The sequence below is a fragment of the Poecilia latipinna genome, unplaced genomic scaffold, assembly GCF_001443285.1.
Source record: "Poecilia latipinna isolate Pla-1442-1.1 unplaced genomic scaffold, P_latipinna-1.0 Scaffold408, whole genome shotgun sequence".
In the NCBI taxonomy this organism is placed as follows: Eukaryota; Metazoa; Chordata; class Actinopteri; order Cyprinodontiformes; family Poeciliidae; genus Poecilia; species Poecilia latipinna.
Genome location: NW_015113024.1, coordinates 107,548 through 124,336, shown reverse-complemented (window position 1 = coordinate 124,336; position 16,789 = coordinate 107,548). Strand labels below are relative to the sequence as shown.

The window sequence follows — 16,789 nt, the reverse complement described above, 5'->3', positions numbered from 1 at the left end:
CGAGGTCAGCCGAAGTCAGCCGAACGCAGTGGCAACTCTGGCAGCTAGTCCCGAAAGCAGTGGCACTTGTGGCAGGTGTCACACCTGCCACCGGAAGTGCCATTAGTAGGTGCGGTGTCACGATTTGCGCCTGCTGTCTCTCAGAAAGTAAGGAGACTCAGAAGTATGAAACATGGCTGAAAAAGTCCAAAATTCATGTTGAGCCCCATAAAATACAACACTTGCAGATCGCACTGTCTGTGTCTTTGGGTGAAACCCTTTTAACCCTAGAGTCTCTGCATGAAGCTAACTGCATTTCTAAAGGGCCTGCAGAAGGCAACATAGGACAAAACTGAACTGGCATACAGTGGACCACCGCCTATTCAGAGCTCAGTATTCACAGATTTTTCTGTGGAACAGAAATCCAAAATAGTGCAAAATCCCCCTTTTAGTACATTTTTTCTCCGTAGAGCATATCTAAGATATTCTAAGGAAAACTCAGCTTGGGAAGTTTAAATACTTAGCAGAGATGCTGCTTCACACACTACTGGCTGGCTTTTGTAAAGAAGCCAATCCAGGAGTGCCATTTCGTTGGCTCTAATTGGCTATAAGAAGACTGTAGATATTAGCTTCTGATGCAGAGCTAAGATTGTTTGCACTGTACATTTAATGCATATCAAGATATATTTAATGTGAGAGCCATTAAAATAGGTCGTTCTAATCGTTTCTAGAAGGAATCGTAAATATTTTAGATAATAGCATGTGGCTAACGGGGGTTAGCGGGGGTCCACTGCTCCCATCCATCTTTTCTACCTCACTTTGTGGGCCTAACTACTCACTACTCTCAGGAAGGTGTAAAAATCTGAATCTGTGGACCGAGGCAGCCTGCAGAATACAGCGTGATGATTTCAATCTACCTAAGAACAACAAAAAAGTTACATGATTAAGGTACAACAGGTACTGCATCAGATAGCAAGCTGTGTGAAACATGGAGTAGAACTCAAACTATGGGGGAAATGAACGGAAACAATAGATTACCTGGTTAACAGAGCCTGGGCCGACTGCCACCACCGTGGCCTGCAGTACTTTGCCCTGCGACTTCTCCGGCAGCATGATGCCTCCCTTGGTTACCGTCTCCGCTGTGAGACGCTCCACCAGAACCCGGTCAAACAGGGGGAGGAACTTCCTGAAGGCCTGGAAGAAACAGTGAGCTCCAGGTCAACCATGGATCATATGGACGGGAATTAGTTTTTAACAGTAAATCTAGAACATCATTTATTCAAAGTTTCATAAAAACCAACAAGGTTTAATATATATAAAAATTATAAAAATATAATTTCAACTCACAAAATCATTTTTTGAAACAGAATTTACAGATTCCCCCAAATTCCTCCAAATTAATATGCACCCAAGACAAAGTCATTACCTGATGTTTAGAAAAATATTCTTTCAACTCAACAAATGAACAGAGTTATTAAAATATTTTCTTGGAACAATTTATCAAATCAAGATCAACTAAAAAATAAAAATTCTTACAGAGCACACATTCCATTGTGCAAAAAAAATCTCTGGGTTAAAAAAGACAGAGAGGGGGTGCTGTGGTGGTGCAGGGGCAAAGCACAACCCATGTAGTGAGGCCTTAGTCCTCATGCCAGTGGTCACAGGTTCGATTCCCGGCCTGGTGACATTTGCCGCATGTCTTCCCCCTCTCTCACAACCCTCTTTCCTGTCAAACTACTTTAAAATAAAGGCCACTAGAGCCAACAAAACCTTAAAAAATAGTATGAGTAAATTTTCACCAAAAACTTTAGAAATTTTTAGATTAATCTCAGAAATAAAAAATAATAATAATAAAATTGGGGAAATCAGGTCAAAAGTCAAACATTTTCAACTTTTGAAACGCAGGAAAATTTCAAAAAGTCAAAAGTTTTCTAGAAAATGTCAGGTTTTTCTAAAAAATTTTGAGAATAAAAAAGTACTCTTCTNTTTTTTTTTGTTCTCTAAAATATCCATAATCTGCCAGCAATAATTAAGATTGTGACTTAGTTTCTATTAAAACAACTGCTATCAGTTACACTTAACCCTACAGATGGTCAAGTTTAGGTCAAGTCAGCTTTCTTACATTTGGTGAGATTTTAGGAAATGCCTTAAGAAGGGAGGATTCCAATAGTGTCTGCTGAGCTTATGATAACAGCAGATGTACCAGTGACCTTGTGTCCAGGCTTCTGGTCCCAGCGTGCTTACTGGGAGGGAGGAGGGGCAGCTACGCTCTCTCTGATCTGTCGACCCTGAAACCTGGCAGGACAAGGACGGCTCGAAAACCCAACACAGTTTCTGAAAGCTGCAACGCCTCAAGCCTCTCCGGCTGGGTGGACTGCCTTCATTTTTTTTTTTTAAACTAGCTGCATCAACTCGGTGACATCCCATCTAAAAATATAGGAAAAGAATGAACTTTCTACACCATTTCAGAAATAGCTGTTAGAGTTGGAAAGTCATCAGAAAATATTAGCTAAAAAAGGAACTTGATGACAATAACTTCCACTTAAGACATGAAGGGCGTGTTAACTAATTTAGCCAGGACTGCATCACAATGTACTTTTAGTTTTACTAAAATCAGGACTGAGCATTTATTTATCCAAAAGTATCTGTCAGCTACCTGATGGTTACTTACTCAATAAGTTTGAAATTTAGAACTTTGCAGTAAAATAATGAAGTGCTCTTAATGTAGGAATTCTACAGAGACCATTCCTATGGCTTCAACTTGTTCCTGGTATGCCAGGAAGAGTGCTGGAGTGACTGGAATTTTCTCTGCTTGTTCAGTATATTTTTGAAGGTTTTTAGTTTATAATAAAAGCATTTTTGTTTTAAATCTTTTATATCATGATATCGCATCATGCCATTTTTACAAAATATTCCCATATCATCACAACCAGTCCATGCCAGACATCAACCATTTACTTTATTTACATTTTTTAACAAAAGTAGACAATGAGTCAGCCACTAGGACAGTATTACTTCTTTTAAATAAAAATTTTTTCGTACTCTTTCTTTCGCTGAAATGAGACTAGACTCACTACATCACTTTAAAGTGTTGAAAAATGATAGTAAGAGCCACAGTTGTGCTGGTCTTCTACTACACAGCTTCAGGGATCAGTTCCGGAGAGTTTTGTCTGCTGCAGTGAAGTTTCACCAACCCGAAGGTCGCGGGTTCGATCCCTACAACTTCACATACAAATGTATTACGCTGAATAGAGTTTGCGTCGATAAAAAGCCATTTCAATTACTAAAAATTATTAGGTCTTACAGCAGCTGCACATCTTCAATAATCCTGTTTTTTTCTTGCTGTTATTTCTTTCTTAAACCTATGCATGGAAATATAAGGTAAATGTGCGGTTGAGCCCCCCCACACACACTGTTCTCCTCAGCAGCGTGACCTTGTGAATGAAAATTAGCTTACACAACGCTAGCTGACGCCTCGATGCAGAGAAAATAAAAACCTTACAGAGTATAACCGGTCCCCTGCCTCTCTATCTAAACCGTGAACACCCAGCTGTAGCTGTCTCCAACTATTAAACGCTGTTTCTTACCATTTTTTGTGAGAGAGCCTGTCTGGAGCTGCACTGCAGTCAACGAGCGTGGAAATGAGATTCTCCTGTCCTCCCTCCACGTGAAGAAATCTCCAGAAGGCGCATGCGCACTATCTCACTGAACTTGACGTGGCTCACAGAAAGTTCTAGCACAGCCGGGAATGATTTTAAAAAAACTGTTTTGTTGTGAAATTCTATATTTTCTTAAGTCAAAATGCGCATTAACGATTTTAAATTATTTTAACTTAATTTATTTTAAAAAAATCTCATTTGAAGCTCGCGCAAGATTGCACAATTTCAACTTTGACCTGTGTTTGCTCCTCCAATGGCACGCAGGAAATTTCTGGAACCTCCTGCCCGGGAACGAGCATTTGTGTGAATTTACTGGACTAAAATATCATAAATCATCAAATAATTATTTAAAAATCCGAATATGTTCTGGAATTAATCTCTTTATTAGGTAGACTGGAGGTAAACGTAGTAAAAGCAAGCAAATATAATGGTTAAGTAAGATATTCTGAAGTATACTGAGTACGGGGCAGACCGGTACATAACCCGGATGCAGTAGACCATGTGCAGTACTGTCTTCACAGCTCCCCACGACTGTCCTCTCATCCAGTCCTACCGCTCCGTGTGGTGTCCTCGCTGCATTTACAAGCTTTTACCTCGCAGGTAAGCGCTAAAACTTCACGTGTGTTAACACAAGCGGCTCGAGTGTGCATAATTTAAGAGCAGACTTCAATTAGGCTCGTGTAGATGACGCTGTTTCAACCCGAACAGCTCATATTTCGCTAATTCCTCCTCCTTGTAAGAACAAGGACGGTGCACGTTAAAATGGCACTAGGGGATTTTACCGAGCTTCCCAACTGTCCGCGCGAGCGCCGTTCAGTTTCAGCGTGTTAACTGTTGTCTCGTGCCTGACGAAACGAGACGGTCAGTTTGCTTTGGTGTCACTTGGATGTCATCTCGGATACAGCATGTTTATACCCAATTCTTCCACAAGAGAGTGAGTGTGCAGGCACTGGCAGTGCACGTGCTGCCTTCACAATTCTTACAATTTGACCTTGTGACGTACGACCTCAGGATCCCACGTGGGGTCTTTTGCTGGCTGGATTTTTAAGTTTCAGTAAAAGGCGTACCGTGAAACAAAATCAGGCGTTTGAAATGCACAAGGCTGGATCTTTCAACTATAGCAACATTTATGCAAAAGTTCCAGAATAAAAAGTAAACGAAGTCTAATTTTCTAGCAGTGTGAAGGAAGAAGATGAAACTAAAAGGTACAGGAAAATGTTTGATTTTATAATTTCCTTGGGTTATTTACCTAGGATTGTTTGCTCAGTGATGTATTTTTATTACTCGTTCATCCGTTTATTTCATTTCACTACAGATAAAACTTAATTATTCAGAGTTTGGAAATGGAAGAATACATAAAATCCTAAAGTACTCCTGCCACTATGGAACTGCTATGTAGTATTGACATGCAGGATATGACGGTATACTTAGGCTTTGTATATTTTTTCTGTGGCTTTCTCGAAACAAGACACCAATGAAAGTTAAAATTTGTTCTGGACTTTTCTGAGATTGTATGAGGTATAATTCTTAGTTTTGTCACCTACTGCACACAGCAGGTCAGCTGGCTGAGCAGTTTCTTATGCTTTTCCCTCACTTACAATACAAATCAAATTCAAATGTTGGAAATTATTTCCTGTTGCAAAATCCATGAGCTGTATTGGTGTGGGAAGTGACAGTGTGTCAAAATGGCAAAATTAAATAAGTGACATTTCTTTTATTGTAATAACCAACATGTTTAGCAGCAATATGTATTTTTTTCTAGTTTTAAATATAAGCACTTGGACCATGTAGTACATTGTATGTTTTCTGGGGTTGATACTTTTTGCTAACGGAGTGAAAACTATACAATAAGCCTGTTTAGAGTAACACGACTCTACTTGTGGCTGCCAGTTGTCTTTAGCAGATGCCTAAAACAACAATTAGTTATCTTGTGGTCAGGTCAGAAGGTCAGTCTAAACCTCTAGCCTTCTGCCAAAGGTGTCCTTGGTTGAAATGTTGATGTTCTCTCACTAAAAAGATAGCTGAACTCTGAAACCTGTTTGATTGTTTGGCTCTTGGAATTTATTCAGGAAAGTCTTGAAAGTTACCCAAATCCTACTTGGAAGAAGTAATTTTGTAATTTTGCTTGGTTTCCTGGTAGTGGCCTTGTAAAGCCAATTTTGAATGGTCTAGACTTAATGAACTTACTGCTGATAAGCTGGGTGGATTACTGCCTCATGGTTGGTGTCACGGGGGCAAGACGCTGAAATAATCAGGTTCTGTGACTCTTTAAATGCTGGACAGTTCAGTTGCAACTTAAGTTTTAACGACTCATTTAAAAGAAGAAATTCAGTGAAGCATGTGGGTAGCCAGATGTCTAAATAATTAGTTTGATAGAGACTTTATCAAACCTGAAATGTATTCATGTTTTTTATATATTTAATTAAACAGTTGCAATGTCTTAAGTGTGAGGCTGTGATAAATTTCATACTTTTCATTCATTATCAATGTGCATCTTGTGCAACTAGGTTGTTGAATCATCAACTTGAAGGTTGAGATATTTTAGCTCACCCCTTTGTGCTTTTGTAACCTGATTATGTATTTCCCAGTTTGATGTCCTTCCACTTATTGTCACTAGGGGGCGGTGTTCATCCCCACAAGGCTCAGGCTCATCGTTTATCATAACACTTTGACTTCTTTCAGACAAATAAGACTTCAACCACATTAGAAAACATATTGTTCAAATTAAGATATAATAATTGACCGTTTTATAATTTTAATTTTTTTTCCTCAGAAATGTTTCGTCTACCTACCGTCATGAAGCAGGTGAGGCCTGTGTGCCGTGCGCTGGCTCCTCACCTCACACGAGCATACGCCAAGGATGTGAAGTTTGGGGCGGACGCTCGCGCCCTCATGCTGCAGGGGGTGGACCTGCTGGCTGATGCCGTGGCCGTCACCATGGGGCCAAAGGTTAGCATGCTTCTCTAACTTCCCCTGCTGAATGACTCGCCTAATGGCCGACGCTGCTGGAGAGCTCAAGTGTCGTCTTTGTGATCTTCAGGGTCGCACCGTCATCATCGAGCAGAGTTGGGGCAGTCCAAAGGTCACCAAGGATGGCGTGACGGTGGCCAAAAGCATCGACCTGAAGGACAAGTACAAGAACATCGGGGCCAAGCTGGTGCAAGATGTGGCCAACAACACCAACGAGGAGGCCGGCGACGGCACCACCACGGCCACGGTGCTGGCGCGGGCCATCGCCAAGGAGGGCTTCGACAACATCAGCAAGGGCGCCAACCCCGTGGAGATCCGTCGTGGGGTCATGATGGCCGTGGAGACGGTCATCAACGAGCTGAAGAAGCTCTCAAAGCCCGTTACCACCCCAGAGGAGATCGCACAGGTACGGAAAAAACGCCAGGTTTGCTTAGTGCTGCCCCCAAGTGTCAGGACAGTGAAATTTACATGCTTGATGTCGTGTCAGGTCGCTACCATCTCAGCCAATGGAGACGTGGAAATCGGTAACATCATTTCCAATGCCATGAAGAGAGTTGGCCGCAAGGGAGTCATCACAGTAAAGGTCTGTGTCTGTTGTTCCTGTTTCACTCCAAAATAAGAGTCTCAAAGGGGAAATGGTGCATGAAGATGAAAACACTCGCCTTCACGTCAATCATATGAACTTAGACTGCAACAGGTTTCTGCTTCATGAGAGCAATGAGAAATTTCATGACATTCTTGGATTTGGAAACATTATTTCCAGTTGAAACTAGATATTTTCAGGAGCTAATAAAAAGATCAACTTTTTTTTGCCACCATCTGAAGTTAAATCAGACCAAACTTTTCTTGTCTAGAGAATTAAAAAATATATATATTTGTTTGTCCAAATGCCAGAAAACATTTGAGATTTTATTTTGTATTTTTATTTGTATATTATATTAAAGCATTTAATTTGAGCAGGAATATAATTTACCTCAGCACAATTTTTGGATTGTTTCAGCGTAATGAATATTTATTACTCCTAATGGCTCAGTTACTTATCATCTTATATATTGTGCATTAAACAAAGTTATTAAAATTGGGGTGGTTTTAAAAAAAAATTAAGTTTGTGTTTTTGTTTGTAACAGGATGGGAAGACTTTGCAGGACGAGCTGGAGATCATTGAGGGAATGAAGTTTGACCGTGGTTACATCTCTCCTTACTTCATCAACACCGCTAAAGGTAACGTCACTCGTCTGACCAACCCCCACCTAAGGTGAGGATTCGGTCACATTTTGATCGATCGCCATCCATCTTGTTTTGCTTCCAGGCCAGAAGTGTGAGTTCCAGGACGCCTACCTGCTGCTCAGTGAGAAGAAGATCTCCAGCGTCCAGAGCATCGTACCGGCTCTGGAAATCGCCAACCAGCACCGCAAACCTCTGGTGATCGTAGCCGAGGACGTGGACGGAGAAGCCCTGAGCACCCTGGTTCTCAACAGGCACGTCTCGTCAAGTTTGTCCCCTCGACACAGAAACAAAAACAGTCTTTGGACAACGCCTAAATAAACGTTGATTGATCTTGCAGGCTGAAGGTCGGTCTTCAGGTGGTCGCTGTCAAAGCTCCAGGTTTCGGAGACAACAGGAAGAACCAGCTGAAGGACATGGCCATCGCCACCGGCGGCACGGTTCGTTTCATCTCAGCTCTCGCTTTCCTGTTGGAAATTTGCCTTCCAGTCAGAATTACATTAATGATGTTAAATAAAAAAAACAAAAAATGTTGTTTTTACTATTTTTGCTGCTGTTCCAGAAGAGCATCAATAAATAGGTTAATTTGAAAAACAAAAATGCTTAAATCACACTACTTTCCATATTGGCCATCCTGAAGATTCCCGTTTCAAATGGGAATGTTGTAACAGAATTTGGTTGTGGCAATATGAGTGTTGTCATACAGTCAGCCATACAGTAACCTAAAAAAGTAGTAATAAATAGTTTGTCATTTTTATTATTATCACAATAGTATTCTATGTCCATATCGACCACCTCTACTTCCAAATGCTGATATCTGAGGTTAAGCATCAGCCGATACTGATTACATACAGAAAATCAGCTGAATTGACTTAAAACGTTCTTTTTATACAGACATAAATGTACTGAATTACAATTACCAGAACAGCAACTTAAATATACCAGCAGCTTCACAAGTTTGATCAAACATGTAAAAACAACCCAACTTGAATTTGTTCAGCCGGTGCAGTTAAGAGTAGAAGAGCCGATGTAAAATAAAGAAACTGAAACTGATAAAACGACAGGCTGACTGTCTTGGTCAAATATGAAAAATAAACTGCAGCAAACCTCCTTTCAAATGATTCAGAAAGAGCAATTAGGAATCCCAAATAGGTCAATAATAAAGCACAGAGTTAGACTGACTAGATCTGCCCTTATTGAGTGGGCACATTGTCACCCACAGATCTAGAATTTTTTTCCCATATCAGGACCGATTTAGATATTAACTCTGCATCGGTGCGTCTCTAGTCGATCCCTGACTGGATGTGTGTCTGCAGGTGTTTGGTGATGAAGCTCTGGGTCTGGCTCTGGAGGACATCCAGGCTCACGACTTCGGCAAAGTGGGGGAGGTGCAGATCACCAAAGATGACACCCTGCTGCTGAAGGGCGGAGGCAGCCCCGCCGACATCGAGAAGCGTGCGGCAGAGATCGCCGAGCAGCTGGAGAACACCACCAGCGACTACGAGAAGGAGAAGCTCAATGAAAGGCTGGCCAAGCTGTCTGACGGGGTGGCCGTTCTCAAGGTAAACGCTCGCGCTTAGTCACTTGTTAGGGGATTTCGGGAACAAACATCTGACTTCTCCACTGATTGCCAGGTGGGGGGAACCAGCGACATCGAAGTGAACGAGAAGAAGGACCGCGTGACTGATGCTCTGAACGCCACCCGAGCCGCCGTGGAGGAGGGCATCGTTCTCGGCGGAGGCTGCGCTCTGCTGCGATGCATCCCGGCGCTGGACACCCTGAAAACCGCCAACAGCGACCAGAAGATCGGTGAGTAGAGCGCATCCTCTCAGCTCCATCTCCTCTAATCGACACGCGAGCTCTGCCTGATGCTCTCTGCCGTTCTGTCTCAGGCGTGGACATCATCAGGCGGGCGCTCCGTATTCCTGCCATGACCATCGCTAAGAACGCTGGTGTGGAGGGCTCCCTGGTGGTGGAGAAGATCCTGCAGGGGGCGTCAGACATGGGCTACGACGCCATGCAGGGAGAGTACGTCAACATGGTGGAGAAGGGCATCATCGACCCCACAAAGGTACAGGACAGACTGAAGATGAAGCTCAGTGCACCCGCTTAGTGTTTGAGTCATTAAAGGGACAGTATCATGTAAAATCGACTTTTTTGATCTTTCCATCCCATTATAATGTTAATCCCTCATCAGAAACATACCTGGAGTGTTGCTGGGATTCTTTAATGCATGTTGGAGAAATCCTTTAATCTCCATGGCAACCATTCAGCTGTGCAAAATGGTTGGTGGGACCTAGCCCCGCCTTCAAGATGCAGCTCCTCCTGTTTTTCCTCATAGATAATAAATCTAAAATCATTGGTTTGTCTCGTGATCAATGTAAAGAAGCTCATTTTTATCTGTTTTTGTAAGATTGTTAGATTACAAAAAAATACCAGACTTAGAAAAATGGAGTAAAGACATTTCGTTGTAGATGTATTTTACTGGCAATTTGTGTTTTTGCTGTGGGAATTCTACCCCGGTTAAAGCTTGTAACTAGTTGCAAGCTTTAATCAGACAACAAATAAACTGTAACCTGTCCTTCTCTTCCTCCTGCAGGTGGTACGGACGGCGCTGATGGACGCCGCCGGAGTCGCGTCTCTACTTTCCACCGCCGAGGCCGTCGTCACGGAGATCCCCAAGGAGGAGAAGGAGATGCCAGCAGGCATGGGCGGCATGGGGGGAATGGGAGGAATGGGAGGCGGCATGGGGTTCTGAGCCGGGCCTGCCGACCCTGTACAGACTGAATCATCAGATTTGAGCTGGATTGACCACGATTCCTCCGGAGCTTCACTTGGTTTGACGGCTCAGTGGACTGAGAGCTGCCGGAGCCCTCCTTCATATTCCACACTGGCACCTGAACGCATCATGTAACCTGCTCTGAGGGAAGCACTAACACTGGGTTCACCACTAGGGACGGCTTGGTTTGTTTCAGCCTCACGTGTCTGCAGAGAAACGCAGAGTTCTGAATCTGTGTGCATTGTTGCATATGGAGAAAATGATCACTTTTTTTTTTCTCCACAATGTTCTGATTCTTCTATTTGACGAAAATACCCCCCTTCCCCCCCTCTCCTCTCCCACCCTCCCCGGTTGCACTTGAGTAGCTGTAGTCCTGCAGGCTGAAACAAACAGAACCATTCCTTTGTGGACCAGAGAGAGCAGGCCTTCAGTGTCCATGTCTGGATTTTTATTTTGTAGTAGTTTTTTCTTTTTCTGTTAATTCTTCATGCGTTTTTGTAATATACATGTCTGTCATCATTGATCCGAATTAAAGCAGTTTTCTTACAGACTACGAGCGTTTCGTTACGTCTTCACTCTGAGTGCCTAACAGGCCTGCTGAATGTTTACTGACCCTCGTTAGTGTAAACATGACCCTGACATGTTCTGTGACAAAGTCTGAATGTGAAACTGTATCTAGTCCTGTAGTGACGTGCATGAAGCAGCCAGTAGGTGGCGCCAGTGTTCCAGAACGTGATCACCGGGTCATTTCTGTCGAGTAGACGTGATTGTTTTTGTTCTATTTAATAAATCAGTGTCCATATTACGTTTGATTTTAGTGCTTCCTTTATAGGTCAAGTCAAATCATTCAGAAGCCAACTTATTCCAGTAAACAAATGTAAAATATAAGAGGTAAGTTTTATCATACCATTCAAAAATTATTTTTAATACAGAAATTTCAACACAAACTGCAAAGAAAATTTTTTACCATGTCTCTCTCTCTCTCTAGCATTTTTATATGCTATAAAATTTCACTTATGTGGTTAAAATACATAGCACCACCCCATTAACTGAGTAGGAATTTAGAAAATTTAAGTCAGACAAAACTGAAACTTTAAATACTGCAGCAGACGGTACTGTCTCTACCATAAAGCCCAGATCACTGGTGTCAACTGCAAAAGTTAAGATATTAATTCATGTTTTTGTCTCCAGACAAAAACATGAATTTTTGTATAATGCATTCAATAGTATAAATGCATTATACTATTGCGATAATGCATTTACTCGTCTCAGTAAGAAGGAACCATTTTTGTCCTCTTAGTCCAGAACCTGCTAAAGAAGAGTTGATATCATTTCGGTTTTAAAAAATACCTCCAGTTGGTTTCAGAATAAAAGTTAAAGTCGTACTTTTAACCTTCATGCGATGACTTCGGGGGGTTTTTTTCTATCAGCTTGCTTTTCTGTGAACACACTTTATCTGAAAGTGGCTTCAGGCTCTCTGTAACAAAAACACCTGGCTGTTCAAACAGGTCAAAGGTCAGGAAAATGTGTACATTAAACTTTATCACTCTTCGAGAAAGAAACCACAGGAAGTCGTTTTTCTTTTTTTTTTTTTGAAAAAAATACTTTATACATCATGCAGTTGGTACATCGTCTGAAGACTTTGAAAACACAGACCTTTCCAGAAAAAACAAAACAAAACACACACACACAGACAACACACACACCAGTCTCCATCCTCTCCTAAAAAGCAGAGTACAGCTTCCTCGGATGTTCAAACTAATATTTACAAACTGACACTTGAAGCTGCCTGAGTTAACATTTACAACCAGCCACAATAAAACAATGAAGGCAATCATAAAAATAAAAAATAAAAAAAAACTGACAAAGAGGAGATGATAACATTGTTGTGTAAAAAAAAAAACAAAACAAAAAAAAAAACTACCCTTTGGGATTGAAATGTTTGCATTGTGTAAATGTTAACCATCAGCTACAAATAAAAAAGACGAACATTTATCGGTAAAACTAAACAATAAATAGGAGATAATGGCGGCGATGTTCCTTTACACCTGGAGATAAATACGCAGCCAGCAGACCTGGAGGCACAGGGTGGGCAGGACAGTTGAGACCGTCATGGAAACGACTTCCTGCTGGGACGTTCGGGCCGACCACGAAATCAAACTTCCAAATCTAATCAACATTAATCATTCTGTTCCTTTATGCTTCCCTTTAGTCATTAAAGCTGGAATATGTAACTTATAAAATAATATTAGAAGTTACATGAAACTGTCACCATGTTGTCTCATACTAATGTTAAATATTTAAAAGCTTTTTTTAAATAAATAAAAAAAATACGTTACATACTGCAGCTTTAATTTGAGAGCAGCTTGAGTCTCTCATATCTGCTGATCAGGCTTCCCTTCCTCAGTTTCATCCCTTTTGAATCAACTTTACACAAACTGTCCAATAAAACTGATGTGAATCGTTCTGAAAACATACACCAGGCGTTTCCTGATTTCCTGATTGGATAATATTAATAGCATGCATTGGTTTGTCATCTGATCAGTTCCAGTTCCAGACATCAACGGGAGCCGTAAGCGTGCAGGAGCAGAGGTTAATGACAGCGCGTCTCTGTTTTACCGAGCAGAGCCGGACGAAAGGCGCTGCAGCCTTGAACATCTGACTGGTTCATGGAAGCTGAGCAAACAGCAGCCAACATGAGGTGAGCTGGAAACATCCTGACCGGTCTGAACCGGCTGCCGGGACGCGCATCCATCCCCCCCCAACCCCATCTGAGAACGCCCCGTTCTCTACATGATCCACTGAGATTAATGATCAAATACTGAAAATGCACTGATGAGCTCCCACTGAGGTGAATATGTGTAAAAATAAAACCTGATTTTGGGAGTTGAGCTACTGAAAAAGAGATAAATATCTGCTATTATTAGCATGAAGACATATTAGGGCCATTGTAGATAGAAGAGGGGAAAAAAGGAGAAATAAATTTACTAATGAACCCTGGAATTTTTTTAGATTAGTCTCGGACATTTTTTGAGTTCCAAAAGTTAAAAATCTTCGACTTTTCAAACTCTGAAATTTCCAAGTTCTTTTCTAGAAAATTTGTGAGATTAATCTAAAAAAATCCTGCGTTTTTTGGCGGAAATTCTTTTTTTTGTTTGTTTTTTCCTATACTGACAATGCTCTTAATATGCCGTCATACATAGATGACAGCAAAAAAAGTCAAAAATGTTTTCAGATAAATAATGGAAAGAATAACCTATAATCTGAGCAGTCTAGAGGACAGTTTTTGAAAACTACTGGTCCGAAAATGTTTGAATTGTGTCCAAAATGTCAGACCTATTCTTGCCTAACTACGTAGTTTCACCTTTATTTTAGATTTTTTTCCCCCGACTGAAGCTGCATTTGTTTCCTCAAGTTTATTTGTGACACAAAAACCAAAAATCAATAAAATAAAAATAACAAAAAAAAAAAAAAAAAGATTTTGATGGATATTTGAAACTGGAATCTGTCAAAAACAGAGGAAGCAAAGGAAACAAGGAATGGTTGAGAGTCGGAAAAGCCTGATCCGTCGCTCCCTAACATCCACAACAGAAATACAAACTGGGATCATGCTTGTTCCAGGAAGTTTGGGATAAATGTCATCCTTCCTCGTCTGCTTGAGCCTTCAAAATCCGATCTGCCATTTTTTTAAATTTATTTATTTTTTCCCTTGCAGCAGACGTGGAAGACAAACGCGCTGATTCCGAAACTACCGGAATCACTTTCGGCGTCCTACGTTGGAGAGGACAGCGAACGCAACGCTACAAGACAGGCGGGATCGTAAAAGTGAAATGACCGTTTCCGTAGCAACCTGACGGTACAGTACATGGGTCATGTTCTGACTGCGTGACCTTTTGGGATCACATTTTGTTTTTGTGCCCTTTAAAGTTGAAGCGGCCACAGAGGAGCGTCCCGATTCCTGACGCACCTGAACGCCTCGCCTGCTGATGCACGCTCCCCTTTAGCTCGCCTCTATAAATTATTGACCTTTTTACATCAGGGGTGTCCAAACATTTGCCCTCAGGGTGCCAAAACTAGCAAATTTAAACATTCAATTAGAAATGGAAAAACTGCTCTGTCATTTTTATTTTTGGTTTTTACTAGCTAACACTTTTTTTTTTTTTTATTTGTACTTCATTAAAAGATCCAAAACATTAAAAGTGCTTTGGACTGTTGCTTTATTCAAAGTAAAACAGATAACTTCCACATTTTTCCATTTTTTCCATTCAATCTATGATTTTTTTTGTTCCATCATCAATTGTCAAGAAGTCACGACTTTTCACCGTTCGGCCAAACTGAAGCATTTCAAGGGCGACAAATGGCCCCCGGGCCTCACATTGGACACCCCTGTTTTACAAGCATCAGTACCAACTGTCATGTCTCCCGTAGGGAGCTCTCCTTCTACATACAATATGTTAGCTTACTATATTAGCTTTATATTCATCACTTTTGCTTTACATCTCTTAGATTTAGCTTTTGTTGAAAAGAATGTTCTAATCCTCCTCTTTGCCTTTGAGTTTCCATATAAATAGAGGTTAGAAAATGCTTCATAGTGAACTATAGAAAAACTTCCCTAAAAACCAATCGATCAGACCAATCCCAACGCCCGGCTAGCGTCGCTCAGTGCAACTTCTCTCAACGAGCCGATTTAGTCAGAACTCCTCTAACGGAGACTTTAACAATCAGATTTGACAAAGACAAGCAACAAATCCTCCGGTCCGACACGCCGGAACCAGAAAAGGCTCAGCTAGAAAAAAAGGCCACTTCATGTAGAAAAGTGTTCGACAAACAGCTGATGATCAGTAGAACGTTTTAAGAAATGCTAATGCTAAATGCTAGCCGTTCCAGCTGGATTTCCTGATGTCAGACGTGACAGCATTACGGTTTGAACGGAGGTGCAGATATTCTTTTTAAAAAACGAGCGTGCTGCTCCGTCTCTATGGCTACGGCTGGCAGCCGCTTCCTGACGGGTTCTTCGCTGCTGTGGGAAAGGCACTGCGCGGGGCGGCAGTCCTCTGGCTCTTTGGCGTTGTGTGAAGCTGGCGGGCGGAGTCACGGGGGGGGTGGGTGCTACGTGTGGTGGACCTCGTGGAACATCAGCTCGCGGGGGATGGGCGTCTCGGCGCCGTGTATCGTGGAGGCGCGACGCTCGAACGCCGACACCATCTGCTTCACCACCTCGTCGAAGAAGACGTTGGCGAGCTGGGAGTGGAGGAGGGAGCGGAACTCGAAGGAGATCTGGACAGGGGGGGGCGGGCTTCGTGTTAGCAAGCATTTCTCACAACATGTCACCTCAGGCAAACTGCATCGTCACAACACGCTTGCTGCATTTCCATTGGCCAGCAAGTTGCACAATTTCACATTTCGAAAATAAACCTATTTAATGGAAACATGCCAATTTCAGAAAATACTTGTTTTTGATTAAACAGAAATGTCAATGCTAGGATGAAGTGGGGTGATTTTTGGCTGTATTGAAATTGGTTTATTTTGTAAAACTAGAAACACTTCTTTCTGTATCATGAGTGTGCCTGTCCCAGTAAACAATAAATCAATTAATTGCATAGTAAATAAAAACGAGCTCAATAATTTTAAACTGCATGATTTATCGTTTTTCCATTTTGTCCCTTTCTATCAAAATCTAGTTGACAAAAGTTCATTCTGGTTCTTTGGTCTCTCTCTGAGGAACAGTTCATTTAGACTTCATGATTCATTTTACTTGTGGTTTCTGTTGTTTTGTTCATTTATTTTAAAATGTCTTCCAGTTCCACTGTTAAATGTTCATTAGAATTTAAAGTTTATTGATCTTTGAGAATGTGCTCTTGCATTGTTATGAAATTACCATTATGTTACTTAAAAATGGTCTCAAAACAGTAATATTATTGTTTGTTGCAGTAACTACTGTGCTTATTAAATCTGTTGTGGTGTTATCTGGTTCATGAGTCACAAGTAGTTGGAGGATGATGGCACCTCATGTTTTTTAATAACTTAATCGCGTCAACAAACTTATTCACCTGTGATTTTAATTGCGCTTCTTATTTAACAGAAACAGTCTGAAATTGTTTTTTTTTGGGGGGGGGGGGGGTTTCCGATTTTGGGGAATTTTTTTAAATTGGTTTGACCTTTTGCATTGGAAAAACCG

General features: G+C 41.4%; 3 protein-coding genes across 4 annotated transcripts in view; 1 reads left to right on the top strand and 2 right to left on the bottom strand.

The window, feature by feature from the left end:
- Positions 1-3,685, bottom strand: part of LOC106950570 (MOB-like protein phocein) — a 20,863-nt gene extending 17,178 nt beyond the window's left edge. Inside the window, exons 1-2 of one of the 2 annotated variants that reach the window (XM_015037514.1) lie at positions 3,567-3,685; positions 1,018-1,173 (exon numbers count right to left, since the gene is read on the bottom strand). In XM_015037514.1, the coding sequence (XP_014893000.1) occupies positions 1,018-1,173; positions 3,567-3,569 (159 nt within the window). In that variant the 5' untranslated portion in view covers positions 3,570-3,685. The remainder of the gene's footprint in view (positions 1-1,017; positions 1,174-3,566) is intronic. The other variant, XM_015037513.1, reaches the window with a different exon arrangement.
- Positions 3,686-4,129: 444 nt separating this feature from the next.
- Positions 4,130-11,164, top strand: hspd1 (heat shock 60 protein 1). The gene is made up of 11 exons (XM_015037510.1): positions 4,130-4,238; positions 6,412-6,587; positions 6,679-7,014; positions 7,096-7,191; positions 7,736-7,829; positions 7,918-8,086; positions 8,173-8,272; positions 9,149-9,394; positions 9,467-9,641; positions 9,725-9,903; positions 10,432-11,164. The coding sequence occupies exons 2-11, from the start codon at positions 6,414-6,416 to the stop codon at positions 10,588-10,590; spliced, it is 1,728 nt and encodes a 575-aa protein (XP_014892996.1). The 5' UTR covers positions 4,130-4,238; positions 6,412-6,413; the 3' UTR covers positions 10,591-11,164.
- A 3,694-nt stretch (positions 11,165-14,858) lies between these two features.
- The window catches only part of coq10b (coenzyme Q10B), a 21,521-nt gene continuing 19,590 nt past the window's right edge, over positions 14,859-16,789 (bottom strand). Inside the window, exon 5 of the mRNA XM_015037509.1 lies at positions 14,859-15,888. Within this exon, the coding sequence (XP_014892995.1) occupies positions 15,721-15,888 (168 nt within the window). The 3' untranslated portion in view covers positions 14,859-15,720. The remainder of the gene's footprint in view (positions 15,889-16,789) is intronic.

What these genes read in the sequence shown, in the direction of transcription:
- hspd1 (XM_015037510.1), top strand. Translation starts at nt 6,414, where the DNA reads ATGTTTCGTCTACCTACCGTCATGAAGCAGGTGAGGCCTGTGTGCCGT. An exon ending in CAACAGCGACCAGAAGATCG is followed by an intron (nt 9,642 to 9,724) that starts GTGAGTAGAGCG and finishes GTTCTGTCTCAG; the next exon opens with GCGTGGACATCATCAGGCGG. An exon ending in GCATCATCGACCCCACAAAG is followed by an intron (nt 9,904 to 10,431) that starts GTACAGGACAGA and finishes TTCCTCCTGCAG; the next exon opens with GTGGTACGGACGGCGCTGAT.